A 13,266-nucleotide genomic window follows, 5' to 3' on the forward strand; every position below is an offset into this window, starting at 1 on the left:
AAACAGGAAGTAAACATTGGCCACACGTATTTTAAGTACCACACTGTGGACACTGGAGGGTACTATAACACCTCACATTTTATTATGTAAAAGGACAAAGGACATACTGTAGCTGTCTACATTAGCAGGGACAGACAAAAATGAGGCATGCATGGCATTTATACACAGCTTTATGTAATTTAAACACATGTTACACAAACAAAATATCTACATCTGTCTTAATGTACATCTCATATATCTGTTGGATTGTTATCATCTATGTATACTGCACATGTTCTCTATACTTTTGCACCTTCCTTGGACATTATTTTGGACATTCCTGCACAAAACTTTACAGTGCTTTCGTTTTAAAACAGATATATTGTGCTTAGTATGTTTACATATTTTTATTTCATTGTTTAAATTCTGTAATGCTTTATTGGCATGACATTTCTTGTGTTGCCAAAGCACAATTACAATTAAAGACAGTGGAAATTCAAAAACAGGTAACAACAATATATTATTATAAATGTAGAGACATACATTTTAAGTGAGGAAAAAAATGTATTAAGTGAAGGAGTAAATAAAAAGGCAGAGTGTGATCTGTGATGAGATGAACTATATGTTGTTGTGTTGGTTGTCTCCTAGGCTGTGACATGCACTGACATATGTTGCTGCATCTATGGCACTGACACGGTTTTCTCCAAGCAGGTGTTGCATTTTAGTCCTGATGTCTTCATATGTGCTTCATTGTAGCCCTGTCTCCACCTGTCTCTGAGGACAGAGCTGACACAGTCTGTCTTCTCTAGGCAGCCAGGTCTGCCTGTGTCTGTCAGTCTCTGTGGCCAGGCTGTGATCACTGAGTCTGTACATAGTCAGTATCTTTCTCAGTTTCTGATCTGTCACACAGATAGTTTGCCATAGTGTACTGTCTTCACTTCACTATTACTTTTATTTTCTCTTACAGTGTTTACTGTATATGCACCAAAAAAGTCAAATTCCTTGCACAGGAAATCCTACTTGGCAATAAACCTGATTCTGATATACTGCTAGCTTAGTTTGGTGAATAATGAACAGGTTTTAATTTACTTTTTTCAGCTCTTCCTAACAAAAACTATCTCTCTCTACTAAACTAAACCCGAGCCAGCCTTATATAACTAACTACCTCTTAACATGGTCCCTCCGGTATCTTCAGTACTGTGCTCCTGCAGTATGTTCTAGTATCTGATGTCGACTCAGCTCCGTAATCTGCTTCACCAAGAACTGCTTGTCACGGCCCTCCTGTAAGCCAGAGACCCCCCACTGCATTAGTAAAACTGAATGAGAGTATCAGGAGGCTAACCCACATAATACCAAATTCAACACCATGTAAGTCTTTGCTTTACAAGTCACTGTACATATAAATGCCAATAACTTACCAGTTTGAGTTGAGTTCTTAGCAGGGCAACACTTTTCCCATAAACAGAAGCTAAGGCTATGAAATAACACATCACCACACTGCCGGGGAGAAAGGAGACATTATTATAAAATAGTAAAATCGTAAAATGGACAGTAAAGGGTTGTATAATGTGCAGATAAAATACAGGCTGCATTTTCTATTAACTTTTAGGTACATTACAGCAGAATAATGATAGAAAGTCCACTCACCAGGATAACACAAACAGGGGGATGGAGAATGCCTGGGAGCCAATGAAGAAGAGAAACTCCTTTGTGACTTTAGAGAGGCCGTAGAAAGATGTTGGAACAATCAACCACATGTTGGGGAAGAAACGGAAAGGACCGCAGCCCATAGAAGGATGGATCCTGGGTGGAGGGAGGGAAACACTGGTCTTCAACAATGTGATATAACATGGAGAACATTTGTATATCCAGTGTTTCTAACAGTGACACAACTTATTCGAGTCAAAGGCTTTTACAGAGGTGATTTGGGATATCTCTTTTTATCACTCCATAAATCAGAAAATACTGTCAACAGCCATAAGAAATCCATTTTTGCCATGTTGTATAAATCAGGCTATTAGTAATATATGAATGACCTCCTCTGTAAAAACCTTCAGAATATAGATAGGAATAAAAACTAGAAAGTTTGTTGTATGTAAGTGTTACTGAGGTGGAGATTTCTGGCTCAGAGTATGAGAAAAAACTCTCAGGGACATCCTTGCTTGTTCCAGCGAGACAATGCCAAGCCACATTCTGCATGTGCTACAACAATGTGGCTTCGTAGTAAAAGAGTGCGGGTACTAGACTGGCCTGCCTGCAGTCCAGACCTGTCTCCCATTGAAAATGTATGGCGAAGTCATATATCAAGCAAGAACTGGAAAGAATTTTACTTTTTAAATTTCAACAATCACTTTCCTCAGTTCTCAAACACTTACTAAGTGTTGTTAAAAGAAAATGTGATGTAATACAGAGGTAAACATGCCCTGGTCCAAACTCTTTTGGAACGTGTTGCAGGGATCAGAAGGAGTGTATATTTACGAAAAACAATCACTTTTATCTGTTTGAACATTAAACATCTTGTCTTTGTACTGTATTCAGTCAATAATATAGGTCAAAAAGGATTTCCAAATCATTGCATTCTGTTTTTATTTAAGTTTTCCTCAGCGTCCCAACTTTTTGGGGTTGTATTTTGTATCTAATTGTTCTTAACCTGTCTTCATCATTCTTTAACTATAACACAACAAATATTAGATGACTAATTTTCACTCTTGCTGCCTAAAAAGAAGCAATGAAAAAGCAATTACAGTTTTAGACTAAAAATAAGACACTACAGGTGAATGGGTTAAAACTTCTCACATAGATTCAACCATAAAATTACAAGTTTTCTGACTTTTTATATTGAAATATATTTATATATAATATATAATATAAAAATATAAATATTATATAATATATATAATATTTATTTTGGACATTTTCTTTCCTATAGTCTAAAAAAAGACATAAATCAAAAAAACGCAAAATGTCAAAATTTGAGAAGCTATGTTTCCACCTGGGGTGTCTCGCCACAAATCAAACCTAATCCTGCCAAACTTCTTTAAATGTTTTACATTCAGATATGCAGAGCCAGCTTTAAAATAAAAAACACTCACTCAGCAAGACTGTAGACCATGACCATTGCGGCCAGGCCAAAGCCGAACAGGAGCACCACCAGGAAGAAGAAGGTGGAGGTGGTGGAGCGAAACGTCTTCAGTGCTGGACGACAATTATTGAAGAGTGTGATCTGAGGAGGAAAGTGGCAAAGCAGAGTGTTGGTGACCAACAAACTTACATTGTGTGAAATGTTGGCTGAGTTAAATCTTCACCTTCTTGAAGTAGAAGAGGAGGATAAACTTGATGGTGTTGATGAGCGGCAGCAGAGGGCAAAACAGAGCTCCTGTCCAAACCACAGTCTGACCATAAACCAGCCCAAGCACATTGGCAGGAACTACGAACTCCTGCCGACCCACCCACTGGGTCAGTTTATTGGACCAGTGGTCCACCACGATCCTGACACACACAAAAACACAGTGCAGTCACACAGCTGCATATGTCACTCTCAACGTGATCTACACACCAGAGGTCATTGACAATAAAGTAATAGTAAGTGAGTCTCAAGTCTGCACACAAGTTCCAAGTCAAGTCCCAGGTCCTAAACTTTGAGTTTTGAGTCCAAAACAAGTCTTAATGTGCTCCTCTTAAAATGTAATGCCATTTTAACAGCAGAGTAATAACGTTAGCTAAGCATTAGCTTGCTATACTAATGGTCATGAGCTCTGGGTAGTGACTGAAAGAATGAGATTGCGGATACAAGTGGCTGAAATTAGTTTCCTCCGTGTCGTGGCTGGGTCCAGCCTTAATGATCGGGTAAGGAGCTCGGAATAGAGCCGCTGCTCCTTCGTCGAAAGGCATCACTTAAGGTGGTTCGGGCATCTGATCAGGATGCCTCCTGGGTGCCTCCCGTTAAAGGTGTTCCTGGCATGTCCCACTGGTAGGAGGCCCCAGGGCAGACCCAGAACATGCTGGAGGGATTACATCTCTTCAGGCCTTCGAAAACCTTGGGGTCCCCCAGGAGGAGCTGGAAAGCGTTGCTGGAGAGAGGGACGTCTGGGGTGCTTTGCTTGGCCTGCTGCCCCCGAGACCCGGCCTCAGATAAGCAGATGAAAATGGATGGATGTGCAACTTAAAATGTCGAATGAATTTGGGAGTTGTTGCATCTCTGTCTGTAATTTTTTACCTGCATGTTATTCACACTACAATTTGTTGTTTGTTGACCACTGCATAATTTTTGTACGCAAACAAAATTAGCTTGGGTGTAATTTCAGGTGAAGTCACGAGTCACTGGTGTTAACGTCCAAGTTGAGTTGCAAGTCTTATTTCTGTGAGGTCGTGTCTAAAGTCATCAAACTCATGACTAGAGTCTGCACATTCTCCATCGTGTTTAACAGACACATTGTTCACATAGCGATGGGTACCTGCGTGGAATCTCCACCAGGACGAGCACAGCCATGTTGATGAGGAGGTCAAACAGTGTCAGCTTGTACATCTCCTGTCCAATACGAGTTTCCCAGCACTACATGATGAGACAGAGACAAAAAGATGAACCTGTATTACAGCATTTAAATGTTGAAAAGATTAAAAATAGACCTTGTTTACCCCAAATTCATAATCTAGGACATTATTTCCTAATCATAGCATTGTACACATAAACTGTAATTATACTCCATGTCATAAATTTTACACATATACATACATTTTACTTAAAGGTCCAGTGGGAAGGTTTTAGTGACATGCAGTGGTGATTTTGCAGAACTGAAACTTCTCCCATGTGCCAAGAGGTTGCAGGACTACAGAAGCCAATGTAAAAACACAAACAGCCAATGTCCCTGTCTAGAGCAACTGTTTGGTTTGTCCATTCTGGGCTACTATAGAACAACATGGTGGACTCCATGGATGAGGGCCCGCTCTGTATGTGGATATAAACAGCTCATTCTAAGGTAGCAAAAACCGACTTTTCTTATTTTCAGGTGATCACAAACTAATAGTTGTGAGTGTTTTGCTGCCCATTGTATACAGGGGCAACTGTGGCTCAGAGGTACAGCGGGTCATCCATTAATTGAAAGATCATCGGCTTAATCCCCAGCTCCTTCCCAGTGAACGGTTACTGAGTGGCAGGTAGCTTCAGCCATCAGTGTGGGACTGTGCATGTGAATTGGTGAATGTGACATGCCCCCAAATCATTCAACTGGACCTTTAAGAGTATCAGCAAAAGAGACGTCATTGCCACCATCATGGTTTACTGAACAACTGTCAAACTGAGGATGCTTTATTGTGTCAGTTATGACTTTGTTAGATAGCAACAGATTGGAAACATATGTCAGGCAGCATCATTCCCTATTCTCTCAGTACTCTGGTGACTCACAGGTGTCACTCTGTTTGTTTCTGTTTCCCAGTCCTCATTGTTCCGGCTAACTCAGAGCTTACTGTGTCTCTGCAATGATGCAAATGCAAACTCTGCTCATGTAAACACAGCCGTAACAGCAAAGTTAGATTAGAAAAACAAATCCTCTCCTAACTGTGGTGTGTTTGTTATCTCAATCCCTCTCTATCTCTGTCCTGAGCAGTTCTGCTCACAGCTTGGAGACTCCTTCGATCCTGTCTGTGAAAGAGAAGCATCTTTTAAAGTAAGTCTCATGCACTCATAATTACCGGGTAGACTTTATTGTTGTACTGGCACTTGTAACAGTCTGCGCTACTTGTGTCCCCCTCGCAGGTGATCTGACCCCACAGGGTGAAGAGGAGGACACCCAGACTCACCAGACGAAGGAACACTGCCCTGTATGTGGAGGAGAAGTGATGAGAAGTGAGGAGAAATGATTAATCATTATCAAAACAACTGCAATACTGATACTTATATCTTTTTAGATTTATCAGAATCAGAAATACTTTATTTAGAGATTAACCCCAAATGAGACATCATCTAGTATTTTAGATCGGTGCTTCCCAACCTTTTTCTTGAGGAACCCTTATTTTTACCATCGTAGACTTTGGTAGACTTTGATTTTCTTATTTTCTTTTTAATTTTTTATGTTTCGGACATCTATGGCCATGTTCCTCCACAGCGCTCAGATGAGGTCTGTGCTTTATAAAAAGGTAGTGACCAGGTGCCAGACTGTAAACAGCAGGCATTACAGAGACACAGCACCCGAAAAAATAAATGAAAAATGCAAATATAGAGAGGCAAAATGCAAAACGAGAGTGAATGTGCGGTTGGCTTTTACCTTTTACCCTCACCTTTACAGGCAAACATGTTTATGAACAGTAACTGACAGTCCTGCAAAGTATTTCCCCAGCATGCAACTGGGGAAACATATGTGTACATGAAAATGTGTGTACATATGAAGAGAAAGAATTTGTAATAGGCCTACTGAACTAAACCCATCTTGCAAAACTGCCTGAAATTTAATCAAACCCAAACAGACCATGTCCCACAATTACCTAACCCTCCCCTTCTATTTTGCTCTTCTTGTTAGTATGTCCATACTGTCAACATGTGTATGCACTAATTGGTGAGGTCTAAAGAAAATTTCCTAAAAAGGAATATGCACTTTAATAGCAGAGCTTTGTTTATTATTCGTTCCTCTCCCAAGAACTTTTTGTTGTTGTATTGTGCTTTTACTTAAAGGGACAGTTCACCCCAAAATCAAACATACTTATTTTTCCTCTTACCTGTAGTGCTGTTTATCAGTCTAGATTGTTTTGGTGTGAGTTGCTGAGTGTTGAAGATATCCGCCGTAGAGATGTCTGCTTTCTCTCCAATATAATGGAGCTAGATGGCACTCAGCTTGTGGTGCTCAAAGTGCCAAAAAAATACATTTGAAAAACTCAACAGCAATGTCTCTTTGCAGAAATCATGACCTGTTTACTCAAGATAATCCACAGACCTTGTTGTGAGCAGTTTCATGTGGGAACTATTTTCTTTCTCCTAAATTACGCCCACCAACTGTATCATTGCACAAAAGGAAGCGTCAATCTACTCATGGATGAGAGGCTCGTGACAGCATGAGATTTAAACATTAATGGCCAGCTGAGCTGTAATGTTAGCTAGCTCAGTGGTGCTTGCTGAGTTAGTAGTAGATGCACACTTCCTTTTGCGCAGTGACACAGTTGGCGGGTGTAGCTCAGCAGAAAGAAAATAGTTCCTACATGAAACTGCTCACAACAAGGTCTGTGATTTATCTTGAGTAACTGGGTCATGATTTCTGCAGGGAGACATTGCTGTTGAATTCATTTGGGGATAAACCCAGGTTCGAACCAGGAACCCTCTTGATGTGAGGCCATAATACTAATCACTGCACTGCGCCGCCAAATTTCTTGTGGTATTTTATAATTTACAAACCCAAATGAACTAAAACAGCTGTGCTAACCTTAATAGTGCCACTATGACAGTGGTGCTGGGGGCGTATCGCTCTATCAGCGCGATCTGGTCACACAGCAGCGGCACCAGGAAGTTTCCAGTGGTGATGACAATGGAGGGTAGATACTCAAAGATCAAACCCAGGATCCCATCCTCCCCGCTTTTTTCCTGTTTATCAGAGATGGGAACCAAAAGGTCACCAAAGACTTTCAGACTCAAGGCATTACCATCATCACTTTCCTTTTCCATCATTTACCTGGCTGAAGACGGTGGCCATGAAGATGCCGTAGAACGCTGCGATAATGAGCCCGAATGACACAAAACACATGAAGACACGTAGAGAGTATAAAACTACTTTTTGACACAAAGTCAGAGCGGCTGCCCTTTTCTTTATTCTCTCCTCCTCCAGATCCACCTGACAGACAGAGAGAAAACAGGCAGACAGGGTTCATCCTAAAGCATGCAGGGAACGATTATGTAAAACTGTGCTGTGCTGCAGAGAGAAAAGACTGTCCTCCATCCCACTAAGTGGGACAGATCCCCTCTGACCTGTAGCCGGTAGTGGATGTTCTTCTGCTTCAGCTTGGTAGCTCGATCACCCAGGCAACCGTAGTCCCAGCTGGTGAACACTATCATGCTGTAGTTGCCTAAAGCGCTGCCTCCCGTTGCCACGGCAACTCGAGCTGCAGTCCCCAAACTGCTCGGGGAGCAGCCAGCAAGTCAGGGAAGAGGAAACAGATGCAGGTCAAGGTGACTGAACTATCCACTCTGGCTTTTAAATGTCACTCTGTGTACTGAGACAGCTGAGTACACACACAGACACAAACACACACACACACACACACACAGGCTGCATCTGGATTATGAACACTGAACATGTTTGACTGACCGTGCAATGATACAAATGAGACAGAAGATGAAGTAGAAGACGGCAGTGAAGAGGTAGGCCAGGGGAATGTTGTAGGAGAAGTTACTGTCCTCCACCATCGTGTTGTTGTAGTAGCCGTAAAACAGATATGAATACTCCATGAAGCCCTGAACAAAGAGAAGAAGATGTCAAATGCACCAAATGTTTATGGCATGTGTTTAAATTTACACTCAACAGCAGAGACTACAGGAGCAGAGTGCTGAAGCATAGCTGTAGCTACTACTGAGGACACTGAGGTCACGTCTACTGTGGGGAATATGGAGGGTTGTTTGCATCCAGTTTTGTTCACGGCATGCACGCTGAGATACTCAGTAGCAGAAGTGTTTTATATTGTAAAGTTTAAGCAAAAATATTTTTTGAGGACCTAAAGGTTCTCGAAAAGTCATGAAACTTTGCACACATATCACAACTGGTGAAAAATGTGGTATTTTAGGGGTCTCACGCTCAGGTGCAAAAAAAAAAAAAAAAAGGCTCAGTAGCGCCTCCTACAAATCTTCTATAAAAGAGCCCCAAAAGCTGGTTTCACCTACATGTACGAAAATTGGAAGGTACATGTAATGTCCCAAGACATACAAAAAAGTCTTTTGGAGTGATAGCCTAAACCCAACAGGAAGTCAACTATTTTGAATTTACTCTGCCACTACTGTGCATTTTTTGGCCATTTCCAGGGGTCGTACTTTAACGAACTCCACCTACAAATTTAATCCGATTGACATCCAGTTTTGTTTGTACCATCTAAAGACCTTAGACACCAAAAGTTGCTTAAAGCTTGAATTTCCATTGAACCATGTCACCTTGACGAGGTGTCAAATGTCAGTGTTTCACCACTAAACAGGAAGTCGTTTGCAACTCCAGCATACACGGTCCAATCTGAACCAAACATCACATCGACACACATCGACTTTGTTTTAAAGCAGGTGTTTTACATTTTTGGATTATATGTTCCTTCCCTTTCTTGCCAAGAGTCGGATGAGAAAACTGATATTCCTCTAATGTTTGAGAACAGTATCAGTCTTCTCATCTAACTGTTGGAGACAAATGAGACGCTAAGATGCTGTGTAAGCATCTAGAAAGGATCAAACAGTATTATCCAAATATGCCACGTGTAGAACTCATGACCTCAGTGTTTCTAACGTCCTGGCTACAGCTTTGTGTTGGAGACTTTTAACATTTATAAAATGCCAAAGATGTAAAGAATCATAATGTTGAGTCGTTAAAAACACTATTATCTGTTTTGCTACATGTTCTGCATGTCTTGTATGTCACTGCGATGCTGCAGTTTCTCACCGTTCCTGAGAGCAAATCAAGGAAGTAATTATAGAAAACCACCAAGCCTTGAGGATTAGGGTCATAATCCATGCACTCCTCTGGACCTGGAAAACACAGCAAGGGGAAAGCTTTATGATCTCTGCATGCATTCTCAGAGATTACAGTATTTTCCCTCTCTGAATGTAAAGGTCACGTAGTTGTCCTAACGTTTTAAGAGTAACATAAAGAGAGGAATCGAGGGAAAGTGAAAGCTACAGCGGTGATTAAATGCAGGCCTGTGACTCACTTGATAGCAGAGGCAGAGGTTCTTAATCCCTGCACTGTCATCTCGATAAAGCTTGTTTCCTCACACAATGGCTTTATAATGAAATGAGACGTCGTGACATGTTCTCTTGTGAAAATGACAGAGGGTAAAAATGATGAAACTATTTTAAGTTCTTGGTCAAGCATGACAAAATGATTCCTTATATCTCCACTCGCACAAACTTACAGATGAATCAGGTCATTACATTTTTATTTAGATATCATTTGGGGAATAAATTCTCTACTCATGCACCAATGACCATTTTATTTTATATCTGAGGGGAATATCACAGCTGGTACTGCTGTCTCTGTCTACATTTCCTCCAAGAGGCCGGGCTGTTGCCTAGAAACTGTTGCATCAAGCTGTGAGATGGCTTCCTGTTTATATTAGAGAAAAAGCTGTCCTAAAATTTCAGAATGAAGAAATACTGGGAAACAAAGAACCATGAAAACACAGTGTACCACTGCCATGTGTTATCCTCAGGCTAAAGCAAAATGAAATGTAGTGAGCTGACAAACTGCAGCCTGAACACATCATTACCAGTGCTGTTAACGAGGCTCGTCCCAACAGATCTGAAGACAATGCTGGGGATGATGACAAACCCAGCAATCAGTAAAAAGGAAACAAAATTGAGCACCACCAAGAATCGCAGGAACAGGAAATAAGACTGGACGCCACCTCCAAAGTTCCCTGTGGGGGCAGAGGGTCATGATTTCAATTAAAATTTGATTTTAAACACACTTTTCTTTGACCTTTTTATACATGGAGTGCTCAATATGAGTTATCTGTGGTAATGAATTTACCTCCAATCTTTTGCAAAGTCTTGCTCCATGGTGTGACAAAGTTGAGGAATCCTCTGGCGTTGTCTTTGAATTTACGCAGAGATTTGGCCTTTTTCAGTTTCCAGGACTCTCTGCTGGAAACTACAGGCACCCGCATTTGCTGCACCTGCCTGTATTGGACAAAGTACACTTGAATGACTCAGAAGTAATTATTGTGATGTAATTATTGATAACACTTCCTTTTATGGGTCTGTAATTTCATAATGATTTTCAAAACACTCCCTCAAAAGAAATACGCGATTTGGTCCTAATTCTAAGGAAACTAAAGACAGTCATCAGTCGGTACAGTTCACATTAATCTATTCAATTAATTGGGATGCATAACATTTCTGTTTCACCCTAATGAGTGTAAGGGCTCATTTATACTTCCTTTACGCACAAAAATAGATTTGTGTGTTTTAAACATTGTAAACGTTGCTGCCCTCATACCTCCATGTTAGCATAAATATAGCCAAAAGATGGAACTAGAGGGCGGAGTCAAAAGTTTCACACGACAACAAAGGAGGCAACAGTGGAGGAGGTCGTAATATTGTAAATGGAGGCAGCGTTGTAGACGAGAGTGGTCTGTGAGGCCATTTAATTCATCGTGACGTGCGGACGGAGAATTCTTTTCACTTAACAATTCATTCCATTACACCATTTTTTTAAAATGTCTTTGTTGTCGCCTACAGTAATGTCTCACTTTAACTACTCCCTCTACAATCTCCTGTGGTACTGCTCCATATCCATAAGCTTTCACAAAATGTGCACAAATACGGATGAAATGAATGTAGAGTACAGACAGAAGGTTCCACCTGTGTCCGTGTACTTAGAAAACACTGAGCATAATTGAGCCTCAAGCCCAATATTCACTCTGTTTTAGCTCTGCTTTTGGTCTCTACCAACTTCTGGGGTAAACGTCTGACTCTGTAGCTGTTATATTCCCCACTCACTGTCTGTCTACTGTTTTTAGAGTGATTTTAGAGCTTTTTTGCTGAAAACAGTGGATGGTTGCATCTGAAACGTTTTGACAGCACTGAGAATGAACAAAAACAGTAAAGGTGTAGGCTGTAAAACCAAAACAATGAGCTGATACCTACTATAAAACTCCAAAAAATAAAATGTATTGATATGATATAAAAATGTCAATTTCAGAATGTCTATAAAGATGGACAATTTATCTCCACTCCCTCCCTCTGTACAAAAAAGAAGCCAAAATATCCAGGACAAGAGTGCTGCCATCGTGCATTGGTGACGTCATTTGGAGCCAGAGCCTGCGCAGTAGGAATCAAAAAGTGGAGCCGCGGGATTGAGTTCCCTCCCAAGGCATGGATGTATTAAGAGACCTGGATACAGCATTGGTGGTGGGGCCGTTCTTTCCAAGAAGAGCTGCTCAGTGGCGCATGAAGCCAAACAAGGTCTCTTTCCACAGTATGAAATTACCTGTATGATCAGCTCTATGTCCGCATCATTGGGCCCATAGAACAGGCGCATTATCTTGCAGCTCTTTTAGACTTTAGACAAGATTAATCTTGATAGTGGACAGAATCATTTCATACAACCTCACCACTAGATGTCACTAAATCCAACACACTGCTTCTTTAATTAAGACACTTTAAAAAATACACCACCAAACATCCAGCAGCAGGTTTCATACCTCACAGCTCTCTTCAGCGCCATGGGCAGAGGAATGCCTCTGAGGTCCCGGGGCGCTCCACTGTTGCCCTCTCCATCCTCTGCAGCTGGGGTCGAGCTCCAGTCGAACTGAGGGTAATTCTGATTGGACACTCGAGATGAAGCCCGTCGTAGCCTTAGCGACTGCCGGTCACTGGGGTAATCACTTCGTGTGACTGTTTGAGTGAAGAACAGAAAAACAGCAAAGAAAATGAGCAACTATAATTCAGTCAGATTAAAATATGATTCCATATCAGCAGTGATATCATTCAGATATTCAATTTGATTCAGATATAGAGTTTAAAATAAACAGATATGTTCAAGTAAACACAATCAAAGGTAAGAAAAAAGACACACCTTCAGCATAGTCATACGCCTCTATGGAGCTCTGTCTCTGTGGTCCACTGGCCATTTCTCTGATGCAGTTTAACACAACCAGCTCTAAAGTCTTGTCTCTGTAACCACATCTACAACAAATCCAGAATAAAACAAACACTGATCCAGCTCGTCATGAGGAAATGCTGCCTGTTGTCTTCTCTCACGGACTTTACTCCCTCTGTAAATGACCACACAGGTACTTCCTTGTGCAATTTAACCCATTATTCCCAAGGAGGTAGTTACCATTCATTTACAATTTGCACGGTCTAATAATCTGCCGGAACAAAGAAGCAAGAAAACAGGTTACCCTGAAGTATTTTGTGATATAAGGGAGTTAAAAGAAGTGTCTTTGACTGTGTTTCAGTAATTATTTTGGTGAATCTTTATTGTGGGCAGTGATGGCAACAAATTAAATACATCTTATAGCTGTGTACAAGTTAATAATATCAATCTACTGGCGACAAAATGTTTAATCAAAGGACTGCAGCTACTCTTAGCTCACAGAAAGCACTGAAAC

General features: G+C 40.9%; 1 protein-coding gene across 2 annotated transcripts; it reads right to left on the minus strand.

The window, feature by feature from the left end:
• Positions 1-60: 60 nt before the first annotated feature.
• On the minus strand, positions 61-12,927 carry tmc4 (transmembrane channel-like 4). Of its 2 annotated transcripts, XM_078171606.1 has the most exons (17): positions 12,729-12,927; positions 12,355-12,547; positions 10,680-10,828; positions 10,417-10,566; positions 9,591-9,676; positions 8,265-8,410; positions 7,925-8,072; positions 7,632-7,790; positions 7,386-7,543; positions 5,668-5,794; positions 4,434-4,531; positions 3,285-3,468; positions 3,072-3,202; positions 1,627-1,782; positions 1,398-1,476; positions 1,145-1,260; positions 61-844 (listed from the first exon to the last, which is right to left on the minus strand). In XM_078171606.1, the coding sequence occupies exons 1-16, from the start codon at positions 12,781-12,783 to the stop codon at positions 1,171-1,173; spliced, it is 2,109 nt and encodes a 702-aa protein (XP_078027732.1). In that variant the 5' UTR covers positions 12,784-12,927; the 3' UTR covers positions 61-844; positions 1,145-1,170. The 2 variants fall into 2 exon arrangements, with proteins under 2 accessions (XP_078027732.1, XP_033497112.2); XM_033641221.2 differs by having other exon boundaries at positions 61-1,260.
• Positions 12,928-13,266: the final 339 nt, after the last annotated feature.

This window comes from Epinephelus lanceolatus, chromosome 10 (assembly GCF_041903045.1).
Source record: "Epinephelus lanceolatus isolate andai-2023 chromosome 10, ASM4190304v1, whole genome shotgun sequence".
In the NCBI taxonomy this organism is placed as follows: domain Eukaryota; kingdom Metazoa; phylum Chordata; class Actinopteri; order Perciformes; family Serranidae; genus Epinephelus; species Epinephelus lanceolatus.

Coding starts and splice junctions, on each gene's coding strand:
- tmc4 (XM_078171606.1), bottom strand. CDS start 12,783: ATGGCCAGTGGACCACAGAGACAGAGCTCCATAGAGGCGTATGACTAT. Junction 9,677..10,416: donor GAGCCTCGTTAACAGCACTG/GTAATGATGTGT, acceptor TGTGTTTTCCAG/GTCCAGAGGAGTGCATGGAT. Junction 1,783..3,071: donor ATGGTCTACAGTCTTGCTGA/GTGAGTGTTTTT, acceptor CCCTCCACCCAG/GATCCATCCTTCTATGGGCT.